Source organism: Syngnathus scovelli, chromosome 4 (assembly GCF_024217435.2).
Source record: "Syngnathus scovelli strain Florida chromosome 4, RoL_Ssco_1.2, whole genome shotgun sequence".
Lineage (NCBI taxonomy): Eukaryota > Metazoa > Chordata > Actinopteri > Syngnathiformes > Syngnathidae > Syngnathus > Syngnathus scovelli.
In genome coordinates, this window is record NC_090850.1 from 8,022,755 (window position 1) to 8,039,879 (window position 17,125).

At 41.4% G+C, this 17,125-nt stretch overlaps 3 protein-coding genes across 3 annotated transcripts; 1 reads left to right on the forward strand and 2 right to left on the reverse strand.

Annotated features, from left to right (window-relative positions):
• Positions 1 to 851: 851 nt before the first annotated feature.
• hypk (huntingtin interacting protein K) lies at positions 852 to 2,555 on the forward strand. The gene is made up of 4 exons (XM_049717841.2): positions 852 to 1,047; positions 1,429 to 1,484; positions 1,776 to 1,827; positions 2,343 to 2,555. Exons 1-4 carry the CDS (start codon positions 886 to 888, stop codon positions 2,436 to 2,438), a joined length of 366 nt encoding a protein of 121 aa, XP_049573798.1. The 5' UTR covers positions 852 to 885; the 3' UTR covers positions 2,439 to 2,555.
• mfap1 (microfibril associated protein 1) lies at positions 909 to 10,501 on the reverse strand. The gene is made up of 8 exons (XM_049717808.1): positions 10,291 to 10,501; positions 9,391 to 9,607; positions 9,152 to 9,296; positions 6,644 to 6,831; positions 3,938 to 4,207; positions 3,609 to 3,768; positions 3,374 to 3,463; positions 909 to 3,150 (listed from the first exon to the last, which is right to left on the reverse strand). The coding sequence occupies exons 1-8, from the start codon at positions 10,370 to 10,372 to the stop codon at positions 2,971 to 2,973; spliced, it is 1,332 nt and encodes a 443-aa protein (XP_049573765.1). The 5' UTR covers positions 10,373 to 10,501; the 3' UTR covers positions 909 to 2,970.
• A 583-nt stretch (positions 10,502 to 11,084) lies between these two features.
• hddc3 (HD domain containing 3) lies at positions 11,085 to 15,209 on the reverse strand. The gene is made up of 4 exons (XM_049717837.2): positions 14,983 to 15,209; positions 11,881 to 11,936; positions 11,536 to 11,776; positions 11,085 to 11,243 (listed from the first exon to the last, which is right to left on the reverse strand). Exons 1-4 carry the CDS (start codon positions 15,092 to 15,094, stop codon positions 11,116 to 11,118), a joined length of 537 nt encoding a protein of 178 aa, XP_049573794.1. The 5' UTR covers positions 15,095 to 15,209; the 3' UTR covers positions 11,085 to 11,115.
• Between the last annotated feature and the right edge of the window lie 1,916 nt (positions 15,210 to 17,125).

Below are 17,125 nucleotides of genomic sequence, written 5' to 3' on the forward strand. Positions count from 1 at the left end.
ACAACCCTTTAATCCCAGGATGGACGGACGAAGGAAGGAAGGAAGGAAGGAAGGAAGGAAGGAAGGAAGGAAGGAAGGAAGGAAGGAAGGAAGGAAGGAAGGAAGGAAGGAAGGAAGGAAGGACAGACAGACAGACGTAATTTTGTCAAATTTGATTTCAGCCTCTGTGTTGCTGTGTAAATCTAATCTGCAAATAAAACTGAAATATCCATCCATTTTCTATGCCGCTTGTCCACACGCGGGTCACAGGCGTGCTGGAGTCTATCCCAGTAGTCATCGGGCAGTAGGCGGGGGACACCCAGCCAATCGCAGGGCACATAGAGAGGAACAACCATCCGCACTCGCACTCACACCTAGAGGCAATTTGGATTGCTCAATCAGTCTACCATGCTTGTTTTTGGAACGTGCGAGGAAACCGGAGTGCCTGGAGAAAACCCAAACAGACACAGGGAGAGCATGCAAACTCCACACAGAGAGGGCTGGAGGTGGAATCGAACCCACACCCTCTAAACTGTGAGGCGGGTTTGCTAACCAGTGCCCTACATCGCCATCCTTAAAACTGAAATAAGAAATAAATTTAAAAAACTAAGCTATAATGAAAAATTTATTGATGGACAAACTAAGATCCATGAAACGCGTGATATTTTACTCCTTAGGAAATATAATACAGTACATTTCCGTTGCACTAGCGTTTATCTTTAAAGAAAGATCACCATCTAGAGGCGTAACAAGTTTATCACAAGTTTGACAGACTAGTAGGGTACCAACAGACGTGTGGTGGGTAAAGTTGCAATTACAAAAAACACCTGTAGAGGGAGGTAAATCACAGTATGGCTAATATACCCGAAAACGAAGAAGAGTTTCCCAGCGTCACTCCTTACAAACATGGCGACTGAGGGTGATGTCGATTTGGACCTGGATGCTGACGAAAACTGCACTGGGAAGCCGGCAGAAAAGCCTCGTAAACATGACAGCGGTGCCGCCGATTTGGAGAGGGTCACTGATTATGCGGAGGAGAAGGAAATATCCAGTTCCGATTTACAAACGGTAAAAGAACCTGCTCCTGTTGACGACTCCTAACTAACATGCGGCAACTGCTGACTGCATCGTGACTATCGCGGTCATGGGATTAAAATGAATGTTGTCTTAACTGTGGGATAAACGTGTCGTATACATTGAACATGATAAGATTGTACCAATTAGCTAAAACACCCATTGAAAATGAACAGAAAGCGTGTCTGGATTTCACAACTATACCTTAAAAAAATACTGCAAAATGTGCTGTATTTTTAATATCACGCTCTCCAGGTTGGTAGTGCTCAACCTATTTCAGAACCGCAGCCTTTGTTTTTGACAGTGGAAAATGTATGTGTATATATGTTTTTTTTTCTTTTAGTCCACGTATTTAAGATGGTGTTTTTCCCCCAGGCCATGACAGTAATTGGAGACAGAAGATCACGAGAACAGAAAGCTAAAATTGAGAGGTAAGGTCTTCGATATAAAAATGTTTGGAACTTTCAATGTATCATTTCACGATTTACAAAAATACCAACTTTATTATTGTGTAGGTACTGATACACCTCGCAGCTTTTCAGATTCATCATATCAGAAGCCACAGAGGGTAGTCAAGTTAGATCTGCAGTAAAAGTTGCCATTGAAATAAAATGCTAGTTTCTCTCAAAGGACTAATAGGGCGTAGGAATAAAGTGAATATAAATGTTTTGTTTTTTACCTGAGTAGGTGATTTTATTGACTTTTTTAAATTATTATTTCAGAGAAAAGGAGTTGGCCAAAGTCACAATCAAGAAAGAGGATGTGGAGTTAATTGTAAGTATGTTGGTATTTCCAGTACGTATTCCAAATTGTCTTTGTGTGCTTGTTAAGATTTACGTACGTATGTAAGTGTTGGTATCTTATCTAACACACATGGAACTGTCATGAATTAGAACATTTAACCAGTGTTAATAAAAGGAGCCTAATTGACTCCAGCACCATTTTTGGTTTGTAAGAGTTTGGTGATATGTTTCCGTAAAAGTAAGAAGGTGAAAAGTTTGTCCAATTGCCTTCAGGAATATATACAAATTCCAATCAATTGTAAAGCAATGACGCAAATGGACGGCTCTTTAATTGTTAACCCTAATGGATATAAAAATTGACATTTCAAAGCTCAATCTTAGTACTTGGGTATAAACATCTGAAATGTAGAGAGTGCAAAAATAAATGTGATTTCAAAACAATTTTGGACAGGTGATGTTCTGAGCACTCGTATGTTTGAATTTTCCAAATAGTTGATCCCTTGGTACTAAAGCAGTGTGTTTGGCGATGTTTGTGCTTTGACTCAGATGTCAGAGATGGAAATTTCGAGGGTCTCAGCAGAGCGCAGTCTGAGGGAGCACATGGGCAACGTGGTGGAAGCGCTTGTGGCTCTGACCAGCTGAACACGTGCATGCATGCAGAGAACTCTCATCATCGTTGTTCTGACCAATTTCACTAAAATTAATGTTGAGGTGTCATGAGGGGGCAAACTTTTTACAATAAAGTATTTTGAAAACCTATTGTCTGTGTGTTTGTTAACATTTAGAGAATACTATACTTTTGCGTTCTTAAAATTCTGAAAATACAAGTTTTATTTTACAAAAACAAATCAGCCTGTCACAAATATGGAAGAGGGAATCTGTTAACTCAGTCATACCAAGGTGAATATGTACAAAATTACCTTACATCTTGACAATAACTAGCCCCAAAGAGCTTTGAGAAACGCATTACATGTTTTGTTGATGTCCCACCGTTTCTCATCTGGGACAATAAACATATCATTGGTCAAAATACAGGAGAGAGCAAAGATGACATCCATTTTCAAACCTCTCAAATTATATCTGCAGTCTTTTAAGATGGACTGAAACAATCCAAACCGAATCTGTTTTCTATTTCAAAGTCCTAGCAAGGGTTGAGTGCATTGATGACACACATTTATGTCTTCTTCCTCTTTACCGTGGGTCTGTCAAACACATCTCTTACTCCTGCTGCCTTCTGCTTAAAGAACTTGTTGTTCTGAGCACTTTCCTGAGCCCACGCAGAGTCAAACGACGTGGTGTCCTGATCCACCAGGTGAGTATACTTGGTACGTCCAGACCGCCCAAAGTTTTTAACCTTATTGGGATGAAAAATGTGTCAAAAAAAGGAACCCTTTGACTGCACATGTGATTGTTAACATCAACACAACATAGTTGTACATTCTTCATAGGCCAAATTTGACTTGGGTCTGAGTCTTGAGGCTTGTCAAGAGTCTTTGTTTTGGATGCTGCAGTAACATGTTCCCTGCATCACAAATACTTTTCAACTTAACTAAGGAAGTGTACATATTGTTTCTGACCTGCATGACTTTGGGCAGGATGGTTTTATTGAAGTGATCCTCCAGCGTGGGTGCACTGAAGTCTCGCTTGTACACTTCGTCCTCCTCATTCTGCAACACAAATCATCACATTTACAGTTATATTACCTGCTATTTATGTAACCAACAAAATGTACAAAAATCAACTCAATTCCCCATACCAGATTGCAGTGACTATAAACAACATGTCCAACAGTGCACCCGTGTAGCAACTCACCAAGAAAAAGGCGCCTCTATGGTAGTACTTCTGAAGGAACTTGTATTTTCCTTTAGACGCTTTGTTGGTGATGACTTTGCCATTGTTGCGAAGCTCTGCCCTGCGCTCCTCATCCTTCATGTTACGGAATCTCTCAATTTCTGACTTTTCCTTCTCCATGCTGCCAACACAAACCATTTCTATTACCAAATTAGTCAAGGCTGTAGTATTGTTCTTCAAGTGATGTTTCAGAAGTTTAAAAATAATATAATAATAATTTTGTTGCAACACCCTTACCTAAATAGCCAAATTCAAACATCTTTATAAATAAAATGTCAGCTTCTACTCACGCTTCTCGAGCTTCTCTGTCCTTCTTAATTCGTTTCAGTTCCCGAACTTTCCAGGCTTCGTACTCCTCCTCCTCGTTCTCGCCATCTGTGTCGAGGGCTTCCAATGCAGCCAGGGAGCGCCGATTCTCCTCAAACTCCTTCTTGGCCTCCTCTTCTACGATCTTCAGTGTGTAGCGTCGGCGCTCCTCCTGCTGCCTCTTGGCTTCAGCCTCCAGCTCTCTTTGCTTTTGCTGCTCGGCTTCCCGCTCTGCCACGGTAACTCTGTCTTTTCTGAGATGCAAAAATATTCAGGGCACAACAAATGAATTGTGAGAAGCTAATAAACATGATAGAATTGCTTAGATGACAAAATACTACACCAACAAACTAAATAACAAACATTTCTGGCTTGAGAGTCAGCTGCTAATGTTTAAGAAGAGAATGTGGCACAAAGTTGTTAAGTTAAATTACATTGGCTCCCGGTCTATTTAAGATGTGACTTCAAGGTTCTTCTACTAACCTATAAATCACTGCATGGCTTAGCGCCTTCATATCTCGTCGACCTAGTCATTCCTTATGTTCCGTCTCGTAACCTTTGTTCGCAAAACGCTAGTCTTTTAGTTACACCGAGGGCCACGAAAATGTCTGCAGGGTCTAGAGCAGGGGTGGGCAAACCTTTTGACTTGCGGGCCGAATTGGGTTCTAAATTTTGACCGGGGGGCCGAACCAGGAGCAGATGGATGTAGTGTTTGTGTGAAGTAATATAAACGACCTGTAAAGGTCATTGCATAAAAGGTTTTGGCCTTTAGTAGGTAGTAAAGCATGGATATTCAAAAAATGTTTTTTGAAAACAAATGCATGTATTAACAGCAAAAAACATCCCTAAAAACTGCTATCAGTGATTCTCATAAAATATGACACTGTTATTATGAATAACAGTCTCTATCACTTCAGTGCCTGCAGGTCAGATTAATGAAAGATGTTTATCTTATGAGATCACATCAAACGGCAAACATTCTGACCAAATATATCATCTTGAAGAATCGGTGAAAGCATACATCCAAATAAAGTAATCAAAACGGCAACACGGTGAGAGCAGAGTTTTAACTCACAAACACCTGGTAACAGAAGTGAGGAAACGGAAAACACTTCCTTAAAGTAAGCCTTAAGAACTTTAAAGGTTAAGATTAGTCACAAACAGGTGGTGCATCAATGTCCTTTAGCATCCTGCATTGTTTGAAAATGAGAATGGTCGCTAGTTTCAATCCCTGCTATTTGTACAGATCATATTCAAAATGCATTTTTTTACAACAAACTTGAAAGCCTCCCCTTCATTTTCAGTGTTCATTTGATGTTGATGCTCATGTGGCTGAACGTCACGTCGCGTACGTCGAGCCAAATTGGCCACTCTTTTTAAACACTCGGCACTCAGTGTCCACCTTGCTTTTCCTTGGGCGACTCATTTTAATGGAAGGATTCCAGGGGAAGGTTTGTGGGTGGCTTTAGCGTAAAACTGTATCCGAAAACTCGGCGCGCAAATTACAAGAATGCTGTCATCACTAAATTCGGCACTGCTACAAATAGAGCGCGAGTGCGCCATTTCCGTACTACTGAGTACGTACACGCACTTGTGAGTGTGCACCGAGCTTTCTGACACGGCTTCCGTTAGTAAATGCGCAGGCGAGTGGTTCCCCATCTACTGGGGAAACGCAGTCATTGCAGGCAAAATGACCGCGAAAAAAAAGTTGAATAATACAATTTATTTAGGGTTGGCGGGCCGGATTAAACGGTCCCGCGGGCCGGATGTGGCCCGCGGGCCGTAGTTTGCCCATACCTGGTCTAGAGCATTCTCTATTCGGGCTCCAGAGCTTTGGAATGCTCTACCAATGGATATTAGAACTACTACCTCAGTAGAAACATTTAAGACACGTTTAAAGACACATTTCTATGAGATGGCCTTTAACTAACTTGTAGTGGCCGATTTGGCCGGAGTTTGTTTTGTTCTCTCTGCCCACCCCCTCCCTGGCTGGGGAGGGGGTTAAGTGGCTCAAAAGCTGATAGCGGCTAGCTGGATTCTCGGGGACCAATTCAAGATGAAGAAACTGCAGCTCAACCTCCTTGAAGACACTGCCAGGACAATCGAGGGCACCTCCGACATCCATTTTTTCATTGATTTTCATATTATGTATTACTTGTGCCCTCTCTGCATCCATTACAACCCGGTGATCCTGAAAGGGGGATCCTTCCATCTGTGGTCCCTTCTCAAGGTTTCTCATTTTCCCCTGGCAGGGTTTTTTTGAGTTTTTCCTTGCCCTTTTGGGAGCTTAAGATCAGGGGATGCTTTGAGAATAATTGTCAATTTTGGCTATGTGAAGCCCTTTGAGACTTGACTTGACTTAAAGTCCCAATGATCATCATCACACACACATCTGGGTGTGGTGAAATTTGTCCTCTGCATTTACCCCATCCCCATGTGATTTTGATCCATCCCCTGGGGGAGAGGGGAGCAGTGAGCAGCAGCGGTGCCGCGCTCGGGAATCATTTAGTGATCTAACTCCCCAATTCCAACCGTTAATGCTGAGTGCCAAGCAGGGAGGCAATGGGTCCCATTTTTATAGTCTTTGGTATGACCCGGCCGGGGTTTGAACCCACAACCTTCCAGTTTCAGGGCAGACACTCTACTACTAGGCCACTGAGCTGTACACACATGATCAAAGCAGCTCTTACTTGCGAATGAAGACTGGTTTGAGTCTGGGCTCGGCTTCATCTTCACTATCGGTATATTCTTCATACTCAGACTCTGACTCCGATTCCTCCCCTGATTTGCCTTCCTCCTCCACCTCTAGGACCTCCATCTCTTCAGTCTTGCGTTCCAAAGCCCGTTGACGCATCATTCCTCGACGCCTCTCAATTTCCTGCACAAAAAATATACAGTGAGAAAGTATACCGTAATTTCCGGACTATAAGTCGCGGTTTTTTTCATAGTTTGGGTGGGGGGGCGACTTATACTCAGGAGCGACTTATATATGTTTTTTTTCACAAATTTTTACTTGATCATTAAGACATCACTTACAAGTATAGTTGACCACTTCCCATGTTATTTTTAGTATAGTTGATCACTTCACATGCTTTTATTTCTTTATCTTGAACATATTCAAAACATAAAAAATAGAGAAAACGTCAAATAAAGCAATTAACACTTTAAAGCACCATATCCAAGTCCACTGTCTGCTGTATGTACACTTGCTCCATTTTTGCTCCTCTTATATTTATTATTATTATTTATTATTATTTGTTTATTTATCATTTATTCAATACTCTTATTTATTCATTGTTAGTGCCTTCTTGGTTTTTTTTTTGTGATGCTTGTATGCATATGTGTACTATCTCACCGAGGGATAGTGGAAATGTAATTTCAATCTCTTTGTGTGTCTTAGTATATAAAAAAATATATCGACGATAAAGCAGACTTTGACTTTGATAAAACAACCAAAAAAAATTATATTTTCAGACGAAACTGGATGAGGGCGCTCTAAATTTTACCGTTGGCCGTGACTCATCAACTGGGTGGGCTTAAGAAAAATGGCACCAAAAAGAAACTCATATTTTGCAGGTTACAAACTTCAAGTTGTAAAATATGCAGCTGAAAACAGTAATCGAGCAGCAGAAAGAAAGTTTGGAGAACCGTGATGTACCAATGGATTACTATTTCAAGTGACGTCAGTAGCGCGGCGCGCCGGTTGTTTACATACAAACGTGCCCACACAAGGACTACCATCATTAGCGGTGACCATTTCTAAGTGACACGGAGGACAACGAGTTTGAAGGAATTAAGGATTTGGAGTGACATAGAAGGTTTGAAAAACTATTATGGCTTTTACGCACGCCCGGTCTCTACTGAGTCGGGGGCCGACGCTCGGCCGAGTGGCTGTCCGCGAACGGTGCGTGGGGCTCGGACATGGCCATTACGCACGCCCGGTCTGTCTGGAAGTCCACGCCGCCACACGCTTGGAAGTTTGTTTTGTTTAATAAAGAGCCGTTTACCAAACCTACGTCTATCCTTGTACTTTGTTAACGCTACAATATAGTTATATAGTAGATCTGTGGAATAAAGACGAGGCTGACGTCAGGGCGCACGCGCGGCGATGTTGACAAAGGACGAGGAATTTGATCGATGGATTTAATGGAATTAAAGTGCACGGATGGTTTGATAATATTATTGGCTTGTATTATAGTTATTTAAAATATAGTTTATCTATCGTTATATGAGCCTGTGGAATATTTTGAAGCGCAAGCGCCCTCAGCCGTGCGCACCCATTGTTGACAAAGAACGATCGATGGATTTAATGAATTGGAGTGACACTGATGGTTTTATAAACATGTTATTCATGTAATAGTTGTCCTTAATCACTCTATATGTTACGTCAGGCCCGTTCTCAGCTCTTTGTTTGTGTTTGTCATGTTAGCATACCTATCGTTTAGCCTGTTGTTGCTATTTAATGAATTGGAGTGACACCGATGGTTTTATAAACATGTTATTCATGTAATAGTTGTCCTTAATCACTCTATATGTTACGTCAGGCCCGTTCTCAGCTCTTTGTTTGAGTTTGTCACGTTAGCATACCTATCGTTTAGCCTGTTGTTGCTATTTAATGAATTGGAGTGACACTGATGGTTTTATAAACATGTTATTCATGTAATAGTTGTCCTTAATCACTCTATATGTTACGTCAGGCCCGTTCTCAGCTCTTTGTTTGTGTTTGTCACGTTAGCATACCTATCGTTTAGCCTGTTGTTGCTATCGTTTAGCCTGTTGTTGCTCGTTCATGACTGTTTTTGGTGTGGGATTTTGTCGAATAAATTGCCCCCAAAATGCGACTTATACTCCGGAGCGACTTATATATGTTTTTTTTCACTTTTTGGGGCATTTTATGGCTGGTGCGACTTATACTCCGGAGCGACTTATAGTCCGGAAAATACGGTAATTACAGGTGATACATGCATGACTAAAACACTTTAAGGCCGTAAATATAAAACAATACAATGTAACTCAGTGTGCCTTCTTCCACTTGATAATGTGCTTTTACATTGTTGGTTTGGAAGAATAGTGCAAGGCAAGCAGTTTATAACGTTAACACATCATATTACTCCTGTAAAACGAGAACACCAAAATGAAAATTAGAATGTATTGATATTATGCCCTCGAATTGGATAAAATTCAATTTTGATGCAAACCTCATCATCAATTTCTTCCTCTTCCTCTTCTTCATCCTCGCTGCTTTCCTCACGCTCACGTTGTGGATGCCACGTCCCTTCATCAGAGTCTTCGCTGCTCTCAGCAACAACTTCAGGCTCTACAATTTGTCTATGTCTGGCGAGCCTGATCAACGATAGAAACAAAGGGGTCAAACTTTCAGGCGCAAGCTGTCATTCTGAGGAGATCAGATTGTCAAAAGCACGGAGACAGTTGATACCTCTCCTCAACATCCTCAGAGACACGGTTGAGCAAACGCTTTAAACGTGGGTCAGACACATCCTCTTCCTCCTGTTCAATCTCGGGCTCAATTTCTTTTCCCTTTTTAACAAATTGAAAATCCTCCTCTTCCTCATCTGATGACTCCATCGGGGCATAGTCTGGACGTTTGCCTGACACATATCTCTTCACCTTCACTTTTTCCATAGAGAGCTCACCTGAAAATCAACATACAAATGGATTACAAACTGTACAAAGTCCAAAGTTTTCCAAATAATTTTTTACAGTAGTATCAACTGATAGAAAACAAAAAGGTAGCACCACAATGACAATATGCACTGCTGTAAACGCACAACCTAAATTTTCTTAGTGTACACAGTTTAATTAAGGAAATTTTCAAATGAGAATTGATGAGATGCTATTCAAAATTAAAATTACATTGGTCAACAGCAAATATTTAATAAGAAACCGTTTTAATTGTCCCTCAAAGTATTATTGATGGCATGGCAAGGCAGACCCAATAGCATTGGAGAAACAACCAACGCAAATAGCGCAAAAACCCCCCAAAACATATCGAAGTGTAAACTTGCAACCCTGATTTTTTAATTTATGTTAATCTGTGTTTTGTTAAATTATTCATGAAATTATGATTAAGTTCACTGTCCAGGGATGCATTGGTGCTGTAACGATGTAATAGGTTCTAAACAATTCATCTAGATGTTTTTTTTTAACACTAAACCGACAATAAGTAAATTTGTTATCAGATTGAACAAAACTGATCTCGACACTAAATTGACAATAAGACAATTGACTATCAGAATGAACACGACTGATGTTTTGCCTTGTCGTTAGCGTTACATTGCTAAGCTAGTAAGCTTTTAGCTAGTCATTTACGTCTAACCTTTCTCATTCCGGACCGGTACGGCTCCAGCCGTGGACTGTATAGGTGGAAGCTTCATGTTGGCTGAATCGTGGTTAGACATGGCTGCCTCGTGGACTAACCAAGCTCAGAAAATTGCAGTATTTCGTTGAAAAAGGAACGCGCTACTACTTCAAATAATGCACATTCGAATGTACACTGCAGTGCGGCTACACAAAAGAGGCGGAGCCAGGCTCTTCTTTTTTGTCTAATGGTTCTTCTTCGTTTGCTTCTTCTTCTGCTGCTGCTTCAAATGTTGAACCAGGGTCACACAATCATTTTTTCCAGCCAGTTGCTACCCATTTGATAGTCCATTTATATTTTCTGTTAGACCTTTTTTAGCCAAGCTGTCAAATAAGCATAGCATTTTAGTTTTTTTTTCTGTATCATAATGTTAAGTAAAACTTAAACCTGGAGTCACAACACAATGTGGCCCCCTTGATAAATACATAATCAAACCCAAGTATTAGAAACACACAGTGAAAAATGCGGTGCACTGCAATGCTATGGAAGCACTGATAGTGATTACATTAAAGCTTTATCTGGAGTGCATGTACTTAGTAGGCTTTGCTTTTATATTCTCAATTTTAACTACTATCTCGATTCTTAAACATTTAATTATCATTTTTTACTAATGTCCAAGATGACATTCTATTAAACTGTAGAAAACATGTCATTGAGGTGGACACCCCCCGAGGAACGTGGGCGATGGTAATGGTTCTTGTTCAGTGGCACGTTAACTAAAAGACAATAATAATGAAGACATACTACACGTATAGGAAATAAATCACTTTATTTCAAAATGTACTATTTCAAACATCTCTGTCTGAACAACTCCTCCAGCTTCCCCTCCAAAACTGAGTTGGTACCTTTCAGGCCTTTTACAACATCACAGGCCCACACAAAATACTGCTGGACCCGCTCTGCCGTCCAACCTGAAAAAAATCACAAACAAGATGATCAGATTGTATCTAGTGGCTTCTTAAATCTTTGTTTTTGTGTGGTAATTTATCTTTTATTCATACAAAGTCAAGCAAAAACAAAGATTCTTGCATTTTTTTTGTATTGTTTTGTTGTGAGAAAAACAATCTACCTACGACATGCTGGTGATGGGAACAAATTATGTAATTGCCTCAGTTCTGATTGAAATCATATTCAATTCAAATGTATCCTAAATTTAAAAAAAAAAAAAGGACATGAAAAATATATGGACATGAAAATGATTACCGACAGGTGTGCAGCGGTTCAAATCCCTGAGGTTGTACAATTTGTCTGCCAGTTTGACCAGTTTGGCTTGGTGGCTACAGTGGGGCGCATGTTCCACCTGTAGACGCTTCCGCTCTTGTTTGGGCAGACTCTTATCGTCTGTCACCTCCTGAACAATGCGAGTAACAATCGGTCCAAACTTTGTTTCTAGCTCTTCGGGCTTTGTGTCTGTGTCTTCCAACGTGTCATGAAGAAGAGCAGCCTTCCAAGAAAGAAGGACACAAACAAACACATATATAAAATAAATTAATAAGTGGGCACAACAGAGGGGACTTACATGAATGCATCAACTTAAAGTGAACATACTTGTAATACCACAATGTCAGTGATGCCACCTTCATGGCTGAGAATCCTTGCTACTCCTTAAGAGTAGAAGCACAGAGCAGAGTGAGTACAGTAATGGGGGAGGTGTCATCAGTTACGTGTCATCAGTTTTGTTATTCTAATAAATTTTACTTATAATGGACTTTTTATTTCAATCTACGGATGGTAACATAACATAACATAACATAACATAACATAACATAACAAATGTGTTGGAATTAGAGATGCACCGATCCGGCTTTTTCAGTTTCGATACCGATACCGATGCCGTGGGTTTGCGTATCGGTCGATACCCGATACCGATCCGATATTATGGTTGATTTAACAAGCTACATACCTCTATAAAATAAAATATAGCATCGGGACAAGAGAATAAACAAGTGATTTGGTCAAATACAATAATCAAGCAATGTAAACATGTGTTTGCACACGTTCTCATACATTTCTGACAGTACGGTCTCAGAATAATACCTGCGCGATGGCAAATTGTACCGTGGCTCCAGGTGCTCAAGTAAACGTCGGAAGCCCTCGTTTTCAACAACATTCATCGGTTGTCCATCCAAAACCATGAATTCCAGCACTTTCTCAGTAATTCTCATAGCTTTTGCGCTATTGCCTGGGAATTTCTCCCGTCTTTGCAGTGCATCTGCTAACGTTAACTGCCGTGTAGGTCCACCTCCCGCTTCCTTAGATCTGCTCAACTGCTGGAACTCCTGGTGCTCCGTTGCGTGGTGTTTCTGGAGATGCTTAATTAAAGGGCTAGAGACACCGGTATATGTATAAATCGGTTTTAGTTAGCTTATGGGCTTATAAATATAAATTGACGCTCGAAACAACGAAAAGGAAGCTGTTGCTCTGAAAAATATCATTTTAATTTGCCGCACAGACGAGTTTGACTGCACCGAGCCGCCAGCCGGAAGTGACGTCTCATGACGTCTCAAGTTGTACGCGTTTAGCTTCAGTGAATGTAAACAAAAAGAGAAGAGGGGCCAGCGCGGAGACGTCGGGCCAGGTTTGCGGCCAACCCAGCTCGCCTAGCCGTGCCTTCCATTATCCTGGCGTACATTCGTTCGCGGGACGACAAGATGGGTTGAGTTCGCCTGATAGGATCCACAAACCGGACAGTGCGTGCCTGCTGTGTGCTCGTGTTCACAGTGGCCTGGTTGACTGTCATCTTTCCGGACTCTGCTGTGCATCGGGAGCGGCTAGCGTGTTATCACTCTTATTGTTCATCTTCTTGTTTTATTTTTCCTGTGTTGTTTACTTGTATGTGCGTTGTGAACTCTGTCTTATCTTTCCGGACTCTGCTGTGCATCGGGAGCGGCTAGCGTGCTATCACTCTTATTGTTCATCTTCTTGTTTTATTTTTCCTGTGTTGTTTACTTGTATGTGCGTTGTGAACTCTGTCTTATCTTTCCGGACTCTGCTGTGCATCGGGAGCGGCTAGCGTGCTATCACTCTTATTGTTCATCTTCTTGTTTTATTTTTCCTGTGTTGTTTACTTGTATGTGCGTTGTGAACGCTGTCTTGTCACCCTGGGATAGTGAGAAACGTAATTTCGATCTCTTTGTGTGTCTTGACATGCGGAGGAATTGACAATAAAGGAGACTTTGAGACTTTGACTTTGAAAAGTATGTCGAAGCGTGACGGGAGGGGCACAATTCAGAAAACGTGCTCAGCTCGTCGAAAAAATGCGATTTAAGAAATAAAATTAAAAATGCGCCTAAAACCTAAACCAAAAGCTGCAGATGTTCATTTTTTCATTCGCAGTGGTCAACTCGGCACTCTACTCTTTTTACTATGCCAACCTAACCACAGTGACGGGAGAGGCACAATTCAGAAAACGTGCGCAGCTCGTCGAGAAAATGCGATTTAAGCAATAAAATTAAAAATGCTTATAAAACCTAAACCAACGTTGCAGGTGGTCATGTCTTCATGTGCCGAGATCAACTCGGCACTCTAAAGCCCCCAAGAGCACTTTTTACTATGCCAACCTAACCAGAGTGACGGGAGGGGCACAATTCAGAAAATGTGCTCAGCTCAGCCCAAGTGAACTGCTAGAGTCATCATATTCTGCGTCAAAAGAGGTTTCTGAATCGGATAAAATGATAAAATGATGCTAATATTGCCGCTAGAAACGGAGCTGTCGCTATCATCTGCCATGTTGTTTGGGTTTGTTGACATCCAGATGTACAACTTGTGACGTCACAGTAATGGCGCCGCCAGTTTGGCTTCGTGCGGGACCCGATCGATAAACTGGCATTTCATTTCAGCTTTATTCTTAGTAATCGGTGTCCATTTTTAATTTCCAATGCGGCAAATGTGTTCACTTTATACATTCTATCAAATTCCGTTCTAATTGAAAAAAAGATGTCTCTAGCCAGTACTACCACCACCCCTGGCAACATGAGCTTTGCAGACATTACAAACTGCCGTCGAGCTAGTTGGCGTGTTCAGTTTAAAGTACCTCCACACAGCTGACTCTTTCGTTCGCTCCATGTTTGCGTTTGTTTAGAAAACTCTCGCGGCATATGGCACACGTGCTGCTAACGTATGACGTAGCCCGCATCCCAATAGATAATGGAAAGGATCGGCTCACAGATCGGCTGCATTTTCCGAAACCCGATCCATCTATTTTGTTGATATCGGGGCCGATATCCGATCCAGATATCGGATCGGTGCATCTCTAGTTGGAATAGAAAAATAGAGGCATAAACTCGTAACAGCGAAACAGTCGAGTATATGTTCACCAAAGATAATCACAGAATAAATCGGGCATAGGGAATTAACTGTCAAATTATGGAATTCCTATACAGTGTTTTGCATGATGTATTTGATTGAGTCGGTATCTTTACAAGCTCCAACATTAATTTCAAATGAATTGTTCATTAATGCTGATACACTGGAAATAAAACATATTATAAAAATGACAAGGGAAAAAGTTTTCACTCAACTTGGCCTGTAATATTTAGGCTACTTTACTTTGCTTTCACTGGTCATATAAACATGCAAGTAAGGAACCATGTTTGATTGACATTACAGTATTTATTATTTTTCCTGATTACAGAGCAAAGCGCAACTTACCGATCGGGTGATTAATATAGGGAGTTTGTTCTGGGTCTTTACGACGCTGGTTTCGATGCTTTTCAGCGGCGAAATTAACCGTCTCTACCAACAACACGGCGTCCACATTCATGACGTACCGTTTATGCAATGCAAGTCAAGTGCGTCTGGACACTCCTAAATCTTTGAGTTCCCACCTACTGTTTGAGTTTGTACTACAGTGCAACTGTTCGTTTTCTTCGGTATCCGATGGGAAACACCCACTAGGAGGATGCGTTCCTTCAGGTTGGTACTTGTTTTTCCATCCTCTGTAACAACATGTTGTGTTCAAGTTATGTGCGGTATTTTTCAAATGCAAAGTTGCAAATGAATGAATTTCTCTCAATAATTCAAATACTACTATAAACTATAGCGTGCCAACTTGTTTACGTTGTTCACAATAATAATAATATTATATATATATATATATATATATATATATATATATATATATATATATATATATATATATATATATATATATATAGATATATATATATATATATATATATATATATATATATATATATATATATATATATATATATATATATATATATATAAAAACAAAAACTTTTTCCTCACCCCCCGTGGGTGGTCTCTTTTTCCCTTCAAGCTCGGGTCCTCTACCAGAGGCCTGGGAGCTTGAGGGTTCTACGCAGTATCTTTGCTGTTCCTAGTACTGCACTTTTCTGGACTGAGATGTCAGATGTTTTTCCTGGGATCTGTTTCAGCCACTCCTCCAGTTTGGGGGTTACTGCCCCTAGTGCTCCAATGACCACAGGTACCACTGAAGTCTTAACTCTCCAGGTCTTCTCCAGCTCTTCTCTGAGCCCTTGATATTTCTCAAGTTTCTCATGTTCCTTTTTCCTAATGTTACCATCATTTGGGATGGCTATGTCAACCACAACGGCTTTCCTCTGCTCTTTGTCCACCACCACAATGTCCGGTTGGTTCGCCATTACCATTCTGTCTGTCTGGATCTGGAAGTCCCAGAGGATCTTGGCTTGGTCATTCTCTACCACCTTTGGAGGTGTTTCCCACTTGGATCTTGGGACTTCCAGTCCATACTCTGCACAGATGTTCCTGTACACTATTCCAGCTACTTGGTTATGGCGCTCCATGTATGCTTTACCTGCCAGCATCTTACACCCTGCAGTTATGTGCTGGATTGTCTCAGGACCTTCTTTGCACAATCTACACCTGGGGTCTTGTCTGGTGTGGTAGATTTGGGCCTCTATTGCTCTGGTGCTCAAGGCCTGTTCTTGTGCAGCCAGGATCAGTGCCTCTGTGCTGTCCTTCAGACCAGCTCTTTCTAGCCATTGGTAGGATTTCTGGATATCAGCTACTTCAGCTATGTTTCGGTGGTACATCCCATGTAGGGGCTTGTCCTCCCATGATGGTCCCTCCAGCACCTCATCTTCCTTTGATGCCCATTGTCTGAGACATTCACTGAGCACGTCATCCGTTGGGGCCTTATCCCTGATGTACTTATGGATCTTGGATGTTTCATCTTGGATCGTGGCTCTCACGCTCGCTAGTCCTCGGCCTCCTTCTTTACGGCTAGTGTACAGTCTCAGGGTGCTGGACTTGGGATGGAACCCTCCATGCATGGTTAGGAGCTTCCGTGTCTTGATATCTGTGGTCTGTATATCTTCCTTTGGCCACCGTATGATTCCTGCAGGGTACCTGATTACTGGTAGGGCGTAGCTGTTAATGGCTAGGGACTTGTTCTTGCCATTGAGCTGACTTCTTAGGACTTGCCTTACTCGATGGAGGTATTTGGCTGTGGCTGCTTTCCTTGTTTCCTCGTCAAGGTTGCCATTTGCCTGTGGAATTCCAAGGTATTTGTAGCTGTCCTCAATGTCTGCTATTGTTCCTTCTGGGAGTGAGACCCCCTCTGTGTGGATTACCTTTCCTCTTTTAGTCACCATGCGGCCACATTTCTCAAGTCCGAATGACATTCCGATGTCAGAGCTGTAGATCCTGGTAGTGTGGATCAGGGAGTCAATGTCCCGCTCGTTCTTAGCGTACAGCTTTATGTCATCCATGTAGAGGAGGTGGCTGATGGTGGCCCCATTCCTGAGTTGGTATCCATAGCCCGTCTTGTTGATTATTTGGCTGA

Excerpts from the sequence above, each read along its gene's own strand:
- hypk (XM_049717841.2), top strand. The coding sequence starts at position 886 with ATGGCGACTGAGGGTGATGTCGATTTGGACCTGGATGCTGACGAAAAC. Across the intron at positions 1,048-1,428 it reads CCAGTTCCGATTTACAAACG|GCCATGACAGTAATTGGAGA; the intron begins GTAAAAGAACCT and ends TTTTTCCCCCAG. Across the intron at positions 1,828-2,342 it reads AAGAGGATGTGGAGTTAATT|ATGTCAGAGATGGAAATTTC; the intron begins GTAAGTATGTTG and ends GCTTTGACTCAG.
- mfap1 (XM_049717808.1), bottom strand. The coding sequence starts at position 10,372 with ATGTCTAACCACGATTCAGCCAACATGAAGCTTCCACCTATACAGTCC. Across the intron at positions 3,769-3,937 it reads GACAGAGAAGCTCGAGAAGC|CATGGAGAAGGAAAAGTCAG; the intron begins GTGAGTAGAAGC and ends TTGTGTTGGCAG. Across the intron at positions 3,151-3,373 it reads TCCTGCCCAAAGTCATGCAG|GTTAAAAACTTTGGGCGGTC; the intron begins GTCAGAAACAAT and ends CATCCCAATAAG.
- hddc3 (XM_049717837.2), bottom strand. The coding sequence starts at position 15,094 with ATGAATGTGGACGCCGTGTTGTTGGTAGAGACGGTTAATTTCGCCGCT. Across the intron at positions 11,937-14,982 it reads CTATATTAATCACCCGATCG|GAGTAGCAAGGATTCTCAGC; the intron begins GTAAGTTGCGCT and ends TCTACTCTTAAG. Across the intron at positions 11,777-11,880 it reads CTGACATTGTGGTATTACAA|GCTGCTCTTCTTCATGACAC; the intron begins GTATGTTCACTT and ends CTTTCTTGGAAG.